The sequence below is a fragment of the Anomaloglossus baeobatrachus genome, chromosome 7 (assembly GCF_048569485.1).
Source record: "Anomaloglossus baeobatrachus isolate aAnoBae1 chromosome 7, aAnoBae1.hap1, whole genome shotgun sequence".
Classification (NCBI taxonomy): Eukaryota; Metazoa; Chordata; class Amphibia; order Anura; family Aromobatidae; genus Anomaloglossus; species Anomaloglossus baeobatrachus.
In genome coordinates this window covers 270,383,850-270,400,435 of record NC_134359.1, presented here as the reverse complement: position 1 = coordinate 270,400,435, position 16,586 = coordinate 270,383,850, and the positions used below count along the sequence as shown (strand labels likewise).

Below are 16,586 nucleotides of genomic sequence, written 5' to 3'. Positions count from 1 at the left end.
TATGCAAGGTGTCGATTCGTATTGAATTGATGATGCCTTACAACTTTGTAATTTACTTTTTTCTCTATCTCTTTCCATTTTCGAGATAAAAATGCTAACTCCGTTGTTTTCCACCAGGTGGCGCTATAGGTGGTTTCATTGCATAGCGCATGGCTACTTTACTATACCTAGACACCACTTCTATGCCTATAGCTGCTGCCGTTCTCAAGTTAATGGTGGTGGATAGGATATGGGTGGCCACACTGTATGTCAGTAGATTGGTCTGTGAGGCTCTCCATGGTTCAGTAACCCGGGTTCATCATGGTGACAACCCTGGGTTACTGTGGCAGCGATTGGGTCCCTGTGATCGCATTACAGCGACCCGATCGCCGGGGAGAGTTAAGCGATTCCTCTCCCTGCACTGATCGCAGCATTCAGGGGTTTAAACTGCCGGGAGCAGCGTGGGCAGTGCGAGCTGGGTCCCAGCTGTAACATCAGCCGGAGACTTGGTGGCGATCATGGGGATACAGCATCTGATCCTCCGTGATCGCCATGACTAAAAAAAAAAAAAAAAAAAAAACAGGAAAAACTGCATGTGAAATAACGCGCAAATGCAATACAATACGCGCTTTTTTCAGCTGCTTTTTTCTTGCCAAAACATGCTTTTTGTGTGCAGGAAAGAAGCACATAAAAAAGCAACGTGGGCACATAGCCTAAAATCTGTATTCAGTGAAGACAGATTTTCCCATTACTGAGATAGGAGATGACAGTTGGTGCTTTCAAAAATTCTATGGAGAAGGGAGGAGCCAGAGACCAATAGACATTCCGCTACAAGTTCTGAAACAACACCTACAGTTCTCCATAGAACTTTATGAGGATCAGTGCTAAGGACTGCACATTTTGAAGGTGTCCATGATGATAAACGATATTGTGATGATCTCCGCAGACAGTGAAGTCACCGTGCTGCGCCCAGTCTTGTAAATGCCGTATTCTCAGTCTTACAAATGAGCACATTGTACTTACTAGGCGACATGCATCAGTGTAGCTAGAATCCTTTAATCTTGCATTAATGGCAGGCGACAGCGCTGGATTTAACATTGTTTATTAAGGATTTTTAAAAATAGTAAAGAATACATCTACAAAGATAATGAAACCTCCGAATAAAATGAATGCTCCCTCGACGCAAGAAAGTGGCAAGTGCTGGTTTATCACATATTCTGGATTATTAAAGTGTACAACATATAGTTAGAAAGTAGAAAATTAGAAAAAAAACAGACAAAAAATTAAAAAAGTAGTGCTACATATAATATATGCTACTATTACTATTTATTTCAAAAGTTTTAGATTTGCCTATTTGTGCTCAGTTTTCACTTATCTTTAACTTTTTAGAATACTCTGAAATTTTGTCCCAGAAGCGAGAACCAGGCCAGTCCTTTGTGGCAGCTGAACCAGGCCAGTCCTTTTGTGGCAGCTGAACCAGGGCAGTCCTTTGTGGCAGTCCTTTGTGGCATCTGAACCAGGGCAGTCCTTTGTGGCAGCTAAATCAGGGCGGTCTTCACTTGTGTGGTTGGCCTCCTATGGGCACCTCTGGCATTTACTAGGCCCCTTGAAATTATGGCATTGTAGGGGCTAGTAAGTAGAGGTGGCCAGGATGGTAGTCTGAGGATGCCAACCACATAAGTGAAAACTTCTCTGGTCCCACTACCAAGGGTGACCAGACTAGATGCTGAACCAGATCAAGGTAAATCTTTTTGCTCAACAGCTGTTTTTGTATGGAAGAAGGCAGCCATATTTTTCTCATCTAGTTATCTAGTTAAACTTCTCTAAACAACAGCTAGAACCTTTCAAATTCTAAAGGGACTATGTCATCTGTACAACTCAACACTTGCCAACATTTCAATGGGGTGTGACACTTGCGCCCTGCCGCTGAACTGCCCACAAATCATGCACGACTGCCCACTTTTGCTAACCCTCTTTCCTTTTTGCGGAGGTTTACTGAACTGTCCTGACAACATTGGTTGGCAAGTATGCAGCCCCTTCTGAAAAAGCAACCACACCCACCAATTAGCTGATGCTGGTCCAGCTCCTGGATACCCCAACTATCAGCTGTTTCGTCCAAACATCCATGTATTTAGTACTGTCCCTCCCGGGAAGCTGAAGCGTCGTGTTTGCCCGAAAATAAGATCTATGCCCTAGCATAATTTTACAGGATTTTTGGACTATGTTTGAAATATAAGCCTAAAGGGGGCTTTACACGCTACGACATCGCTAATGCAAAGTCGTTGGGGTCACGGAATTGGTGACGCACATCCGGCTGCATTAGCGATGCCGTTGCGTGTGACACCTATGAGCGATTTTGCATCGTCGCAAAAACGTATAAAATCGCTCATCGGTGACATGGGGGTCCATTCTCGAATATCGTTACTGCAGCAGTAACGGAGTTGTTCCTCGTTCCTGCGGCAGCACACATCGCTCCGTGTGACACTGTAGGAGCGAGGAACCTCTCCTTACCTGCCTCCCGGCCACAATGCGGAAGGAAAGAGGTGGGTGGGATGTTAAGTCCTGCTCATTTCCGCCCCTCCGCTTCCGGCGGCGGTGGTTCAGCGACGCAGCTGTGACGTCACTGTGACGCCGCATGGACCGCCCCCTTAGAAAGGAGGCGGTTCGCCGGTCACAGCGACATCCCCGGGCAGGTAAGTATGTGTGACAGGTCTGGGCGATGTTGTGCGGCACGGGCAGTGATTTGCCCGTGTCATACAACAGATGGGGGCGGGTACCCACGCTAGCGATATTGGTACCGATATTGCAGCGTGTAAAGCCCGCTTTACTCCAAAAGTAAGCCATAGTTACAGTCAAGGAGGGCATTAGGGGGGAGTCAAACTGTGGTTCCCGGAAACCCCAAGTATCAGCTGTTTGGTCCAAACATCCATGAGATTAGTGCCAGTTCCCCCGGGGAGATGTAGTACCATGTTTCAATGAAAATAAGATATGTCACAAATAAGCCTTAGCATGATTTTACAGGGTTTTTGGAGAATGCTTGAAATATAAGCCATACTCCAAAAATAAGCTCTAGCTAACAGTCAAGGACGGCATTAGGGGGGAGTCAAACCGTGCAATTTATCAAGGACCCCAGCGTTTGTATTACAAGCTAAGGATTGTTTAAGGACCTTTGGTGACTTCACAGCCATATGACCATGATGTGACCAAAGGTCTAAAGGTAAAAGAACTGAACAGGAGATAGGACTGGCATTAGGGGAAAGGGAGAGCAAACTGGTCAATTTCACAGGGCCCCCATTCTCCTAGGACCCCCAGGGTTTCTATCCTCATATGGTAAGACTACTTAAGGACCTTTCTTCATCAGAAAACCCATTTAAATTACAGATATATTGAAGGAACTCAAAGACCTGGTTTAACGTAAATTATTAGCCGGCACCAACGTTTTCCTCGACGACAAGAAAGAAATACATTAAAAAAAAAAATAACTGGCTGTAGGAAATTCCTAGGAATATATTGACTAACTGGCCTGAGATTTTTCAAGTCCTGATATATACAGACCTGAAGGTGAGTCACAACCACAATACCACATAAAAAAGCGCACCCTGTCGTAAACTAGGTATCTCATCCATAAGTAAAAAGCTTCCGACTCTAAGGAAAAAGACTTCAAGTACTTAAAATAGCTTTATTCTAAACCTCTGAGTAGATCAATACTGAAAATAACAAGTAATGGGGCCTCGTTCTGTTCCAAAAATACAAATTTTCTCCCCAAAAATATATAATAACCTCTGATATTAGTAGATTTCATGAATGTGATGATTAGAAGAGCAGCAGATTGATTAGTAATGGTGGTTGCAATTAAAAAATATATATATTATTCTTCATCGCTAGATATGGCTTCTATCGTATCATCGATGTGCTGCACCCGGAGAGAGTCATACTTCGGAGGTGGGGTGCCTGGTATGGGCATGGGCACTACATCTTCATGTTGGAAGCCAGGGTTGGCGTATGCCTCCACCAGCTCAGACACTGTAGGTGGTGGATCAGAGTACTCGGGACGTCGCTTCTTCTCTTTTCTCGATTTGTTCCAGGCATGAAGCTTGAGTAATGTAATCCAACAACAGTCAATAATAATTTCTCCAAATTCAATGATGCATAAGACTGAGCCTCCCATCCAGAAGCCAAACTGGCCGCCCAAGTTGGATAGCAGCCATACGACCTATAGAACAAAAAGGACCATGAATGCGTTCTAAAGTTTTATCTCAATTACATCATCCGTATCTTAAAGGGAATCTGCCTGCAGTTTTTGCTATATAATCTGAGAGCAGTATGATGTGGGGACCCCAATTCCAGTGATGTATCACTTACTAGGCTGTTTCAATAAAATCTTTGTTTTATCAGCAGGAGATTATCACTACAGGACTATGTGTCTTGTGCCTCCTAGTTTACTACTTTGTGTAACCCCACCCCCACCACTGATTAAAAACCTTTTGCCTATGCACAGTGTACACAAATGCCAATCAGTGGTGTGGGCGGGGCTATGCCCAGCTCAGCTTTCTGATATCTACCAATTAGTGGTGTGGGCGGGGTTATACACAGCTCATCATTTTGAGTTCTGCCACTCAGTGTTATGGGCGGGGTTATACACAGCTCAGCATTCTGAGCTCTGCCAATCAGTGTTGTGGGCGGGGTTATACACAGCTCAGCATTCTGAGCTCTACCAATTAATGGTGTGGGCAGGGTTATACACAGCTCAGCATTCTGAGTTCTTACAATCAGTGGTATGGCCGAGGTTATACATTGACAAAGCTCAAAAAACTGAGTAATGTATAACCTCGGCCATACCACTGATTGGCAGAACTCAGAATGCTGAGCTGTGTAGAACCCCACCCACACCACTGATTGACAAAGCTCAAAAAACTGAGTAATCAGTGGTGTGGGTGGGGTTCTACACAGCTCAGCATTCTGAGTTCTGCCAATCAGTGGTGTGGGCGAGGTTATACACAGCTCAGCATTCTGTACTCTTCCAATCAGTGGTATGGCCGGGGTTATACATAGCTCAGTTTTCTGAGCTCTGCCAATCACTGCTGTGGGTGGTGTTATACACAGCTCAGCATTCTGAGCTCAGTCAATCAGTGGTGTGGGCGGGGTTATACACAGCTCAGCATTCTGAGCTCTACCAATTAATGGTGTGGGCAGGGTTATACACAGGTCAGCATTCTGAATTCTGCTAGTCAGTGGTGTGGGTGGAGTTATACACAGCTCAGCTGTCTGAGCTCTACCAATCAGTGGTGTGGGAGGGGTTATACACAGTTCAGTTTTTGAGCACTGCTAGAACTGCAGCAAAGAAAACGAGGATTGTATCAAAATAACAGCAAGTAACCCAGCATGTGACACATCGCTGGAGTCAGAGTCTCTTCCCCTACATTATGCTGCTCTTAGATTACATAGCAAAAACCTGTTGACAGATTCCCTTTAATAAGACAACCCCTGCCTATATGGAGAAACGTTCAGTGCACCTTCCTGCCTTCTTGTTTTCCATTTATTCTCTCCTATCTTCCTTGACTGACAGCACTGAATTTACAAGAATCAGTGGCCAAAAAAGATAGATGAAAAGGAAAGAGTACTAAATGCGCGGCCATGCCAAGGCTGCTTTGAGCTTATGTGCTTTGTTTGCACAGTCATTTTCTGAGAGACTCCCTTTAACCTCACTGAATCATTAATATATTCACACAATTTTTTAATCTTTTGTCAACCATCATTATCATACCAGGCAGGACTCAGGATGGTTATTGGGTACATGATATGGAATATTCAGCACCAAAGAGCTCTTACCTTAAAGGGGTTGTCCATGATTATAAAAATGACACCAGACTTGTCTGTATATTGTGTGTGGTTTTGCAGCTCAGCACTATACACTAATGGGGCTGCAATACCAGACACAACCCGTAAGCATGGACCATGTAGGTTTACATTTTTATGGACTGTGGTATTTGCAGAATGATTACCTGGTAATAAACCATGGTGAACACTTAATCTGGGCCTCCATTGTAGAGCAAATCAATATTGTCACAACTCCAAGGGAAAGTCCTAGAACTTCCACTTAAAAGTGCTCATTTCATGGAAATATAACCTTCCCCGCCCTTTATTACCCAGTAGCCCGTACCTGTGCCCTAATACCCAGCCCATCCCCCGTATACAGCACTCACATTTGTGGTTGCAGACTCTGAAACGCTGCGGTAATTGAATTCCTGGAAGTAGATGTTCAGTCTGATGATGCCATTTCTAACGGAAAAGGGAATATATTTAACAATTGAAACTTTTTCTATAGGCAAACATTGCTAAAGTCCTTTCTTCACATTCTGCAGTGGTCATATTATGACATGTTAGTGCATGTGACCGCTGCAGCCAATCACTGGGCTCGACATTCTGCAGTGGTCATGTTATGACATGTTAGTGCATGTGACCGCTGCAGTCAATCACTAAGCTCGACATTCTGCAGTGGTCATGTTATGACATGTTAGTGCATGTGACCGCTGCAGTCAATCACTAAGCTCGACATTCTGCAGTGGTCATGTTATGACATGTTAGTGCATGTGACTGCTGCAGCCAATCACTAAGCTCAACATTCTGCAGTGGTCATGTTATGACATGTTAGTGCATGTGACCGCTGCAGCCAATCACTGGGCTCAGCAGAGATGCCAATGTACACAGGAGTGGCTGAGCCCAGTGATTGGCTGCTTTGGTCATGTTTGCTACCACACATGTGACTTTACTGTTGAAGCAGAGAGGAGAGGTGAGGCATTGCTGGATGCTTGGTAATAAACTCTGATTTTGTCTTTTTTTTTCCTTAAAGGGAACCTGTCAGGTGCAATATGCACCCAGGACCTCGAGCAGTTCTGGGTGCATATTGCTAATCGCTACCTAACTGTCCCTGTATACACTTGTATAGATAAAAACATCTTTAGAGAAAGTATTTCTAAAGATCCTTTATGATATGCTAATGAGCGTGGGGAATAGTCTCCTGTGTGTTATTTCCCCCGACCTAGTCCGCCCTCATAGCATGTTAGCACACCCACAGGGGCGTACTAACATGCTATTTAATGCAGCATCACCAAGGGTGCAACACGTACTTGTGGTCGTTGTGACCGCTCTTCTGAATGCCGGCACTTTCGGTCATGTGCAGTAGACCTCTCTGAAGCCGGGACGCGTACATTTGGCTTCATACTGGGCATGACCGAAAGAGCCAGGCATTCAGAAGAGCGGTAACAGCGAACACAGGTACACGTGGCACCGCTGATGATGCTAAATTGAATAGCATGTTAGTATGTCCCTATGGGTGTGCTAACATGCTAAGAGGGCGGACTAGTCGGGGCATATAACGCCCTTGGGACTAGTCACTGCGATCATTTGCATGAGATAAAAGATCTTTAGAAATACTTTCTCTAAAGATCTCTTTATGCTATGCTACTAGATATAGGGACGGTTAGGCAGGGATTAGCGATATGCACCCAGGACTGCTCGCGGTTCTTCATGCATACTGCACCTGACAGGTTCCCTTTAAAAAGATCTTTAGAAAAAGTATTTGTAAAGATTCTTTATGATATGCTAATGAGGCCAGTGACTAGTCACAAGGGCATTACTTCCCTTGGCTAGCCAGCCCCCTTAGCATGAAAGCATGCCCCTGTGTTTGCCAGACTGAGAGCAGCGACACGCAACAGACCGAACCACCCGCTAGGTGACAACAAAGAGGGGGGAGCCAGCACTGCCTGAGAATGGCATGCAAAAAAAAAAAAAAAATGATGTGTAAATTCACAATTATTCCAACTGTACTATAATGCAAATTGAGATTTTTATCAAATGATTGATCAATAATTTGAGCCTCCCCTGCCAATGTCAAGGCAAAACTCTATAGGGGGTCCTACTCTATATTTATATTTTTAATGTGCCATTCATTCATGGCTGCGGGGTGGGCATTCTCAGGCAGTGCTGGCTCCCCCCCTCTTTGTGGCACCCCCTAGGCGAGTATTATAAAGGTGTTTTTTTCCTTCTACAGAGCGGCCTGGCCTCATACACAGTATTCTGGAACGCTGTATATAAGGGCTCACTGGTGGTGGCCGCAGCTCATAAGGGAAAAACCTGGTGACAGATTCCCTATAATACATTGTGACACACTAGCAAACCCCCCCAATAGGCCACTATTCACATCACGACCACTGGGTTTCTCGCATATAGACACATATAGTATAAACACCTCACATAGTATTGCAGGGACCACGGGGGAACACTATTCTCCTTAAGGAGACTTTGCAAGCCAGTCTGGCTGCCAGGTAAGGGGACTTATAGCTGCAATGCCCCTCTGGGAAATATTCAAATTGTCTCTCCAGTAAAGGAGACAAACTCTAGCACAGCGCCACCTATTGGAAGTAGCGATCCTAAAAGTCACAAGTGGATTTTCAACAATCCTTTGCAATATGACTCAGGATATATAAGCCAGATCAGAATCCCAATTTGCAGACACGGTGTTTCGGGGTGCTTGCCCCTCGTCAGTGCAAAGTATGGGGGTGTCTGATCTGGCTCATGAGAAAGCTATGTGGGGACCACGGGGGTGGCGCTGTGCTAGAGTTTGTCTCCTTTACTGGAGAGACAATTTGAATATTTCCCAGAGGGGCATTGCAGCTATAAGTCCCCTTACCTGGCAGCCAGACTGGCTTGCAAAGTCTCCTTAAGGAGAATAGTGTTCCCCCGTGGTCCCCACATAGCTTTCTCATGAGCCAGATCAGACACCCCTATACTTTGCACTGACGAGGGGCAAGCACCCCGAAACACCGTGTCTGCAAATTGGGATTCTGATCTGGCTTATATATCCTGAGTCATATTGCAAAGGATTGTTGAAAATCCACTTGTGACTTTTAGGATCGCTACTTCCAATAGGTGGCGCTGTGCTAGAGTTTGTCTCCTTTACTGGAGAGACAATTTGAATATTTCCCAGAGGGGCATTGCAGCTATAAGTCCCCTTACCTGGCAGCCAGACTAGCTTGCAAAGTCTCCTTAAGGAGAATAGTGTTCCCCCGTGGTCCCCACATAGCTTTCTCATGAGCCAGATCAGACACCCCCATACTTTGCACTGACGAGGGGCAAGCACCCCGAAACACCGTGTCTGCAAATTGGGATTCTGATCTGGCTTATATATCCTGAGTCATATTGCAAAGGATTGTTGAAAATCCACTTGTGACTTTTAGGATCGCTACTTCCAATAGGTGGCGCTGTGCTAGAGTTTGTCTCCTTTACTGGAGAGACAATTTGAATAGTATTGCAGTACTTTTTTGTTTTGTTTTTTTCTCAAGCCGATCATCTCATGCTACTCATCTCCGGAAATGTGGCCAAGAGGAAAGTAAGAAAGGACACATCTATACCAACATCAAAGTGCAGTAAAATAATGACCAAATAAGCTATTTCTCTAGTCCCTTCCACGACAGCATAGGAGGTTGTCTCTCCACGCCCTAATTGGGACAGGAAGCACAAGAGGTTAAAAGGACCCTCCCACCTCCCACAGCCAGTGTCTTTCCTGTCCCCATGGGGCATGGAGAGGTTTTATTTTTCTCCTATGCTGTGGTGGCCGGCGAACTACAGTATATAGATTTTTTTCCTTTTTTCCCCCTACCTTAGCCGGGCAGTATCGGTCGGGCCTTCGCCGCTCCTCCCCTACTGTTCCCTCACGCTGTGTGGGACCGCTGCTCCAGCCTTCCGGAGCTCCTCTGGGGTGAGGCAGGCTGTGTAGCTCCCCGGCCGGCATCCTCCCTGAGCCGCTGGCCGCTTCCTGCATGCACGCTGCTGGGCGACCCGGAAGTGCTGCCGCGGGCGGGACTTCCAGTCTAGCGACCTTCCGGTTTGAGCACTTCCGGTCGCAGAGGCAGCGTGGAGGACACGCCGACACTTCCACGGCCTGTCAGGGACCTGATGCAGGAGGCGGGGAACGTTCCCTGTCACTGGGGGGGGGGGGGGGCAGGCCTTTCTGCATAAAGGCTGCCCTGAAGACTTCAGACTCATGGTAAGAAATTCTGCTGTGCTCCCTGACATGTCTTCCCCTGCATCTGCAGAGCCCAGTGTTCCCCCTGCCACAGTAAGTAAGGAGGGGGGTGGTCCCTCATGCATGGTCTCAGACTGATGTTTATGGCTTCTTCTGGTCTGTGTTTTCCAGGAGGACAAGGCCACTAAGAAATCTGACAAATGTGAGAAGTCAGAGAGGTCTGAGAAGTCTGATAAGCCTGCCAAGCCTGACCGCTATGAACGGACTGAAAAGATTAAAAAGTGTCCAGTCTGTGTAAAAAAGCTCCCTGCAGTCTGGGATAAGAAGCTTTGCCAACCATGTACGGACCAGATTATTAGTTGGGGCATCTTATTGGGGCGGTTAGGAGCACTATGGGGTTAGAGGAGGTGCAGGTCCTTCCCTCAGTCCAGGATGAGATGTTTGCTGGCCTGAAAACTGTCAAACAATTAGGGTTTCCGGTTCATGCCAATATTCTGGATATTGTCTCTCAGGAATGGGAATTTCCTGAGAAGCGTTTCCGGGGTGACCCCAGGCGCCGGTTTCCTCTGGAGACTTCTGGGTTGCATTGGGAGGTCCCCAAAGTATATGTACAGGTGGCCAGAGTAGCTAAACAAACGGCGCTCCCCTTTGAAGATACTTCCCAGCTTAGAGATCAGATGGATAGGAAGGTCGAGGGCCTCATGAAGCGATCCTGGGAGGCATCATCTTCTACCATTCAGGCCAACATTGCCTCCACTTGTGTCTCCCGGTCCCTACTTAGGTGGCTAGACCAGTTGGAGGCTCATATTTCCCAGGGTACCCCTCGGGATGAGTTGCTGGAATCCCTTCCCTTACTTAGGAAGGCTACCAGTTTTTCGGCGGATGCCTCGGTGGAATCAGTCCGCCTGGCTGCCAGGACCTCGGTCTTATCTAACTCTGCCAGACGTGCCCTCTGGCTTAAGGCCTGGAGTGGAGACTCCACCTCCAAAATGAGACTTTGCTCCCTTCCGTTTAAAGGGGATTTGGTGTTTGGGCCTGCCCTGGATGATATTTTGGACAAGGCAAATGATCGTAAGGACTTACTAGATCCTAGACCCCCCCAGGAAGCGGTCCTTTCGTCCCTCGATGCCTCAGGCCTCCCAGCCCAGAGGGAAAGGGAAGTCGGGCCGGTGGAGCTATCCTAAGGGTAGAGGGAGAAACATCCTCATCCCTCCCCATCAACAACGTCCTCAGTAGGACAAACCATGACTCGGCTCGGGTGGGGGGACGACTCTCGGCGTTTCTTCTCCAGTGGCGGTCCATCACCTCCTGCCAATGGGTTCTGAAGATCGTCTCAGAGGGTCTTTTAATAGAATTCATCTCCCCCCCTCTTCCGGGCCTCCGTGTCACGGCTCTGGCGTCACCGGGTTCCCAGGCCCTACTGTACGCAAAGATTCAGGAGCTAATGCACTCGGGGGTCGTTTCCCCAGTCCCGAGTCAGGAAGGAGGGATAGGCCACTACTCCCGTCTCTCCCTTGTAAAAAAGCCGTCTGGCAACGTCCGGATTATCATCAATCTAAGACGTCTCAACCGGCAGGTCAGGTACCGGCGTTTCAAGATGGAGTCTGTGAAATCGGCTATCCCACTGATAGGTCTGCACCACCAGATGGCCTCCATAGACCTGAAGGACGCCTACTTCCATGTGCCCATCCATCCGTGTCACGGGCAATAACTCAAGTTTGCGGTTCTGCACGGGGAGGAAGTGCTGCATTTCCAATTCAATGTACTTCCCTTCGGGATCTCCTCGGCTCCAAGGATCTTTTCAAAGATCATGGCAGAGGTGGTCGCCTTCATACGATTGCAGGGTATCTGTCTGGTTCCATATTTGGACGACTTTCTTCTCGTGGCTGCCTCCGCTCAGACCCTCCGGAGCCATGTGGAGAAGTCTTTAAGCATTCTTCGTTCCTTGGGATGGATCCCCAATCTCAAGAAATCACAGTTGCACCCCTCCTCCACTCTGCAGTTTCTCGGAGTGCTGCTGGACTCCGACAGACAGGCATCCTTTCTCCCGGAGGGCCACAGGTTGGCCCTGCTAGCCAAAATCTCAAAGCTTCGCCGTCAGGCTCGCCCGACCCTTCGAGCGGCTATGTCGGCTCTAGGTTCTATGACGTCCTGCATTCCCTCAGTCAGGTGGGCTCAGGCCCACTCTCGGTGTCTACAGGATCATATCCTGGCGCATTGGGACAGACTCCCGTCCTCCCTGAACAGACGGTTTCGCCTCTCGGGGACCGTCTCCTCATCCCTTCTCTGGTGGCTGCGTCCCAACAACCTGAAGGTGGGGGTTGCCTGGACTCAAACGCCCCTGGTTACACTAACAACCGATGCCAGCCTGCGAGGATGGGGTGCTATGGTGGCAAACTCCCCATTTCAGGGGGTCTGGAGTCCTTATGTCAGCTCCCAATCCTCCAACTACCGGGAGCTCAGGGCAGTCAGGGAAGCCCTCCTTGCGGCTCAGGATCTCGTCCGGGACTCTCACGTCCTGGTCTACTCAGACAATGTCACCACAGTGGCACATCTCCGCCATCAGGGCAGTACACGATCGGGCGCCCTGAAGTCTGTGTCCTCCCGGATCTTCCACTGGGCAGAACGGTCCCTGCTATCCCTTTCTGCAGTCCATCTAAAGGGTTCCCTAAACCTTCAGGCAGATTTCCTGAGTCGTCGGGATGTTCACCCAGGGGAGTGGAGTCTGGATCAAGCGGTGTTCTGCTCTCTGGTGGCAAGGTGGGGTACTCCAGAGGTGGACCTCTTTGCTTCAGCAAGAAATCACAAGGTCGCAACATTTTTCTCCCTGAACCCTCGGGACAATGCGTTGGGGGTAGACGCCTTCTGCCACACTTGGTCCTTTTGCCTCGCCTACGCCTTCCCCCCCAATTCCTCTTCTAGCACGAACCCTGAGGAAGATCAGAGACGACGGAACCGCAACTATCCTGGTAGCTCCTCTGTGGCCACGGCGGAGTTGGTACAGCCTGATCCTGACTCTCGGGATCGACGGACCGGTCCTCCTGGGTTCGGACCCCAGTTTACTGTCTCAGGGTCCGATATTCCATCCGGACCCCCAGAAACTCAAGTTGGCTGCCTGGCTTCTGAGGCCCGGGCACTGAAGGCCCAAGGACTTTCTGACAAGGTCGTGGCTACTCTACAGAGCAACCGTAAACCAGTGACTAATAGTATCAACAATAAAATCTGGATGAGATTTTCCTCCTGGTGTGGTTCCCGGCCTCCTGATCCGCTCCGGCCTAACATTGCGCAGATTCTCGACTTCCTCCAGAGTGGATTGGACTTAGGCCTTTGGCCCAGCACCCTGAAGGTGCAGGTCTCCGCACTCAGTGCAGTCTTTGACACGGCTCTGGCAGATCATCGCTGGATCCGCCGTTTCTTCGTGTCCGCTAGTAGACTCTGTCCGCATCAGAGGGTCCTGACACCTCGCTGGGATCTCAATGTGGTACTTACCGGACTATCTCAGTCACCCTTTGAGCCTCTGTCCTCCTGTAGCATCCACTCTCTCTCTCACAAGACTGCCTTTCTCGTGGCCATTACGTCCGCTCGGAGAGTCGGGGAACTTCAAGCATTGTCTATTCGGGAGCCTTACCTGACCGTCAGGGATGACAGCATTGTTTTTCAGCTGGATCCTTCCTTCCTTCCCAAAGTGGTTTCGGATTTTCACCGTTCTCAGTCCTTCGTCCTGCCTTCCTTCTGTCAGCATCCTGGGACTCCGGGGGAGGAAGTGTTCCATTCTTTGGACGTTCGTCGGACGGTGTTGCACTACCTAGATATCACTGCACCTTGGCGTATTGATCATAACCTATTCATACAGCCCTTTGGTCGAAATAAGGACAAGAAGGTGGCTAAGAGTACCGTCGCCAACTGGATTGTGCGGGCTATTAGAGACGCCTACCTCGCTCAGCATCTGTCTCCTCCTACCGGATTTACGGCGCACTCCGCCAGGGCTACCTCTGTCTCCTGGGCTGAACGGGCATGGGCTTCTCCTGAGCAGATCTGCAAGGCGGCTACGTGGTCTTCCCTCCATACTTTCACGAAGCATTATCGTTTGGATCTGGATTCCAACAGGGATTTGGCTTTTGGCAGGAAGGTCCTGCAGGCTGTGGTCCCCGCCTAGGTATCAATTCGTTGGTATTCCTCCTATGCTGTCGTGGAAGGGACTAGAGAAATAAGAATTATTCTTACCGTTAATTCGGTTTCTAGGACCTTCCACGACATCACGTAATTCCCTCCCTTATCCTCGATATTCCTGGATGTGTTTGTACTTCTCATATGCTATGGGTTCTTTGTAAGACACTGGCTATGGGAGGTGGAAGGGTCCTTTTAACCTCTTGTGCTTCCTGTCCCAATTAGGGCGTGGAGAGACAACCTCCTATGCTGTCGTGGAAGGTCCTAGAAACCGAATTAACGGTAAGAATAATTCTTATTTTACTACATGGTCCTTTCAAAACACAAAATTTAGAATCTACGTGATTCTTGACAATTATGGATTCGTTTTAGCGTCATTGGACGCTCTAGAGCTGTGGTACGTAATGACGGACATTTACCAACCTGTTCACAGTTATCTGATGGCTGCCATCTTTTTCATAGGAAAGAACATGAAAAATCCAGTCCTGAAATTATAATATAAAAATGGAAACTATTATAAAGAGGTCATGGGACGTCCAGAATAATGACTTGCTTGAAGGATGGAGGTATATCATATGTGAAAAAATTTGGGGGATTTTTTTTTTTTAATTAAAGGTAAAGATTCCATGAATGACCACTATGTATGGATATACTCTACTGGGTATTCACCTCCACTGGGTAATTTTAAAGGGAACCTGTCACCAGATTTGAGGCCTATAAGCTGCGGCCACCACCAGTGAGCTCTTATAGACAGCATTCTAACATACTGTATATAAGAGCCCATACCATTGTGTACCACATAAAAACACTTTACAATACTCACCTAAACGGTCGGTGCGGTGGAGTTGGGTTATATGGGCGTCTCCATTCTCCGGTGATGGCGCCTCCTCTTTCGGCTATCTTTGTCATCCTTCTTCTGAAGCAGGGGTGCATGATGCAACCTACATCATCCACACAAGCGGGCATTGAGGTCCTGAGCGGGGCAGATTAAAGTATTGTAGTGCGCCTGCGTAGGACCGGCGAGTGTGTATGACGTAGGATGTGTCATGCACACAGGTTACAGAAGGAGGGCGAAGATGGCCGAAAGAGGAGGAGGCACCGGCACCGGAGAATGGAGACACCCATCTGACCCAACTCCACTGCACCGACTGTTTAGGGGAGTATTATAAAGTGATTTTTACGTTCTACACAGCGGCTTGGGCTCTTATATACAGCATGTTAGAATGCTGTATATAAGGGCTCACTGGTGGTGGCCGCAGCTTATAGGCCCCAAATCTTGTGACAGGGTCCCTTTAAGGTTATATGTAGTTCTGAGTTGGAATAGTTCAATAGTTAACGATCCTTTGATCACCTTCAAAAAAGTTTCAAAAAGAAGATGATTGTTCCAGGAGACGTATATATCAATGAGGAGATGAGGGAAGAAAATCATCATGAACATCTCCTATATGGACCAATCAAGATTAACTTATGGTCTAGAGCCGGACAGGTTATGTGTTTGGTTTTACAAAAAGTTGGGATTAGGCTGACCAAGTTCACTTAGACCTTTTACAATGTTAACTTGTAACCAGACACACTACTTATATTTATGCCAAAATGCATTCAAGTACTTTCATAGCTTAGGGTATGCCGAAACGTATCACTAAAGGGCAGCATGTAAGGCTGTACATACCTCTGCTGCGGCGGAGGGCCAGTCAGCCATGGAGATTGTCATTTTATAGTTACTGTCACTATAACATAAGATAATAGAAATCATTAGTTATTAAATCTGGTCTAAATGACTTGCCATGGATGTATCATCAATTATAACGTTTTGGCTGCCTATAGTCACCACTTCTCTCAAGGGGTTGCGTGTTAGTCTCCTTTAATCACATGATGTGGGGTAGCCAGCCACTTCCCTCCCTCTCCTATATACGCTGGCTGGACAATTCTATTAATGCCAGCTATAGCTAGTCTATACTGGTGTGGTGAAGTGTTGTGATTCAGACTAAAGGGTACTTTACACGCTGCGATATCGGTACCGATATCGCTAGCGAGCGTACCCGCCCCCATCGGTTGTGCGTCACGGGCAAATCGCTGCCCGTGGTGCACAACATCGCTTACACCCGTCACACGGACTTACCTGCCTAGCGACGTCGCTGTGACCGGCGAACCGCCTCCTTTCTAAGCGGGCGGTTCATTCGGCGTCATAGCGACGTCACTAAGTGGCCACCCAATAGCAGAGGAGGGGCGGAGATGAGCGGGCTGAACATCCCGCCCGCCTCCTTCCTTCCTCATTACCGGCGGGACGCAGGTATGGTCAGTTTCCTCGTTCCTGCGGTGTCACACATAGCGATGTGTGCTGCCGCAGGAACGACAAACAACCTCGTAACTCACCTGTCAACGATTTTTGGTGTTGGAGCGACCGCTCCAATACCAA

General features: G+C 48.0%; 1 protein-coding gene across 2 annotated transcripts in view; it reads right to left on the bottom strand.

The window, feature by feature from the left end:
• Positions 1–1,064: 1,064 nt before the first annotated feature.
• The window catches only part of SCNN1B (sodium channel epithelial 1 subunit beta), a 128,968-nt gene continuing 113,446 nt past the window's right edge, over positions 1,065–16,586 (bottom strand). For both annotated transcript variants that reach the window (XM_075318125.1, XM_075318126.1), the window contains exons 10-13: positions 15,840–15,897; positions 14,594–14,655; positions 6,183–6,258; positions 1,065–4,192 (exon numbers count right to left, since the gene is read on the bottom strand). In XM_075318125.1, the coding sequence (XP_075174240.1) occupies positions 3,848–4,192; positions 6,183–6,258; positions 14,594–14,655; positions 15,840–15,897 (541 nt within the window). In that variant the 3' untranslated portion in view covers positions 1,065–3,847. The remainder of the gene's footprint in view (positions 4,193–6,182; positions 6,259–14,593; positions 14,656–15,839; positions 15,898–16,586) is intronic.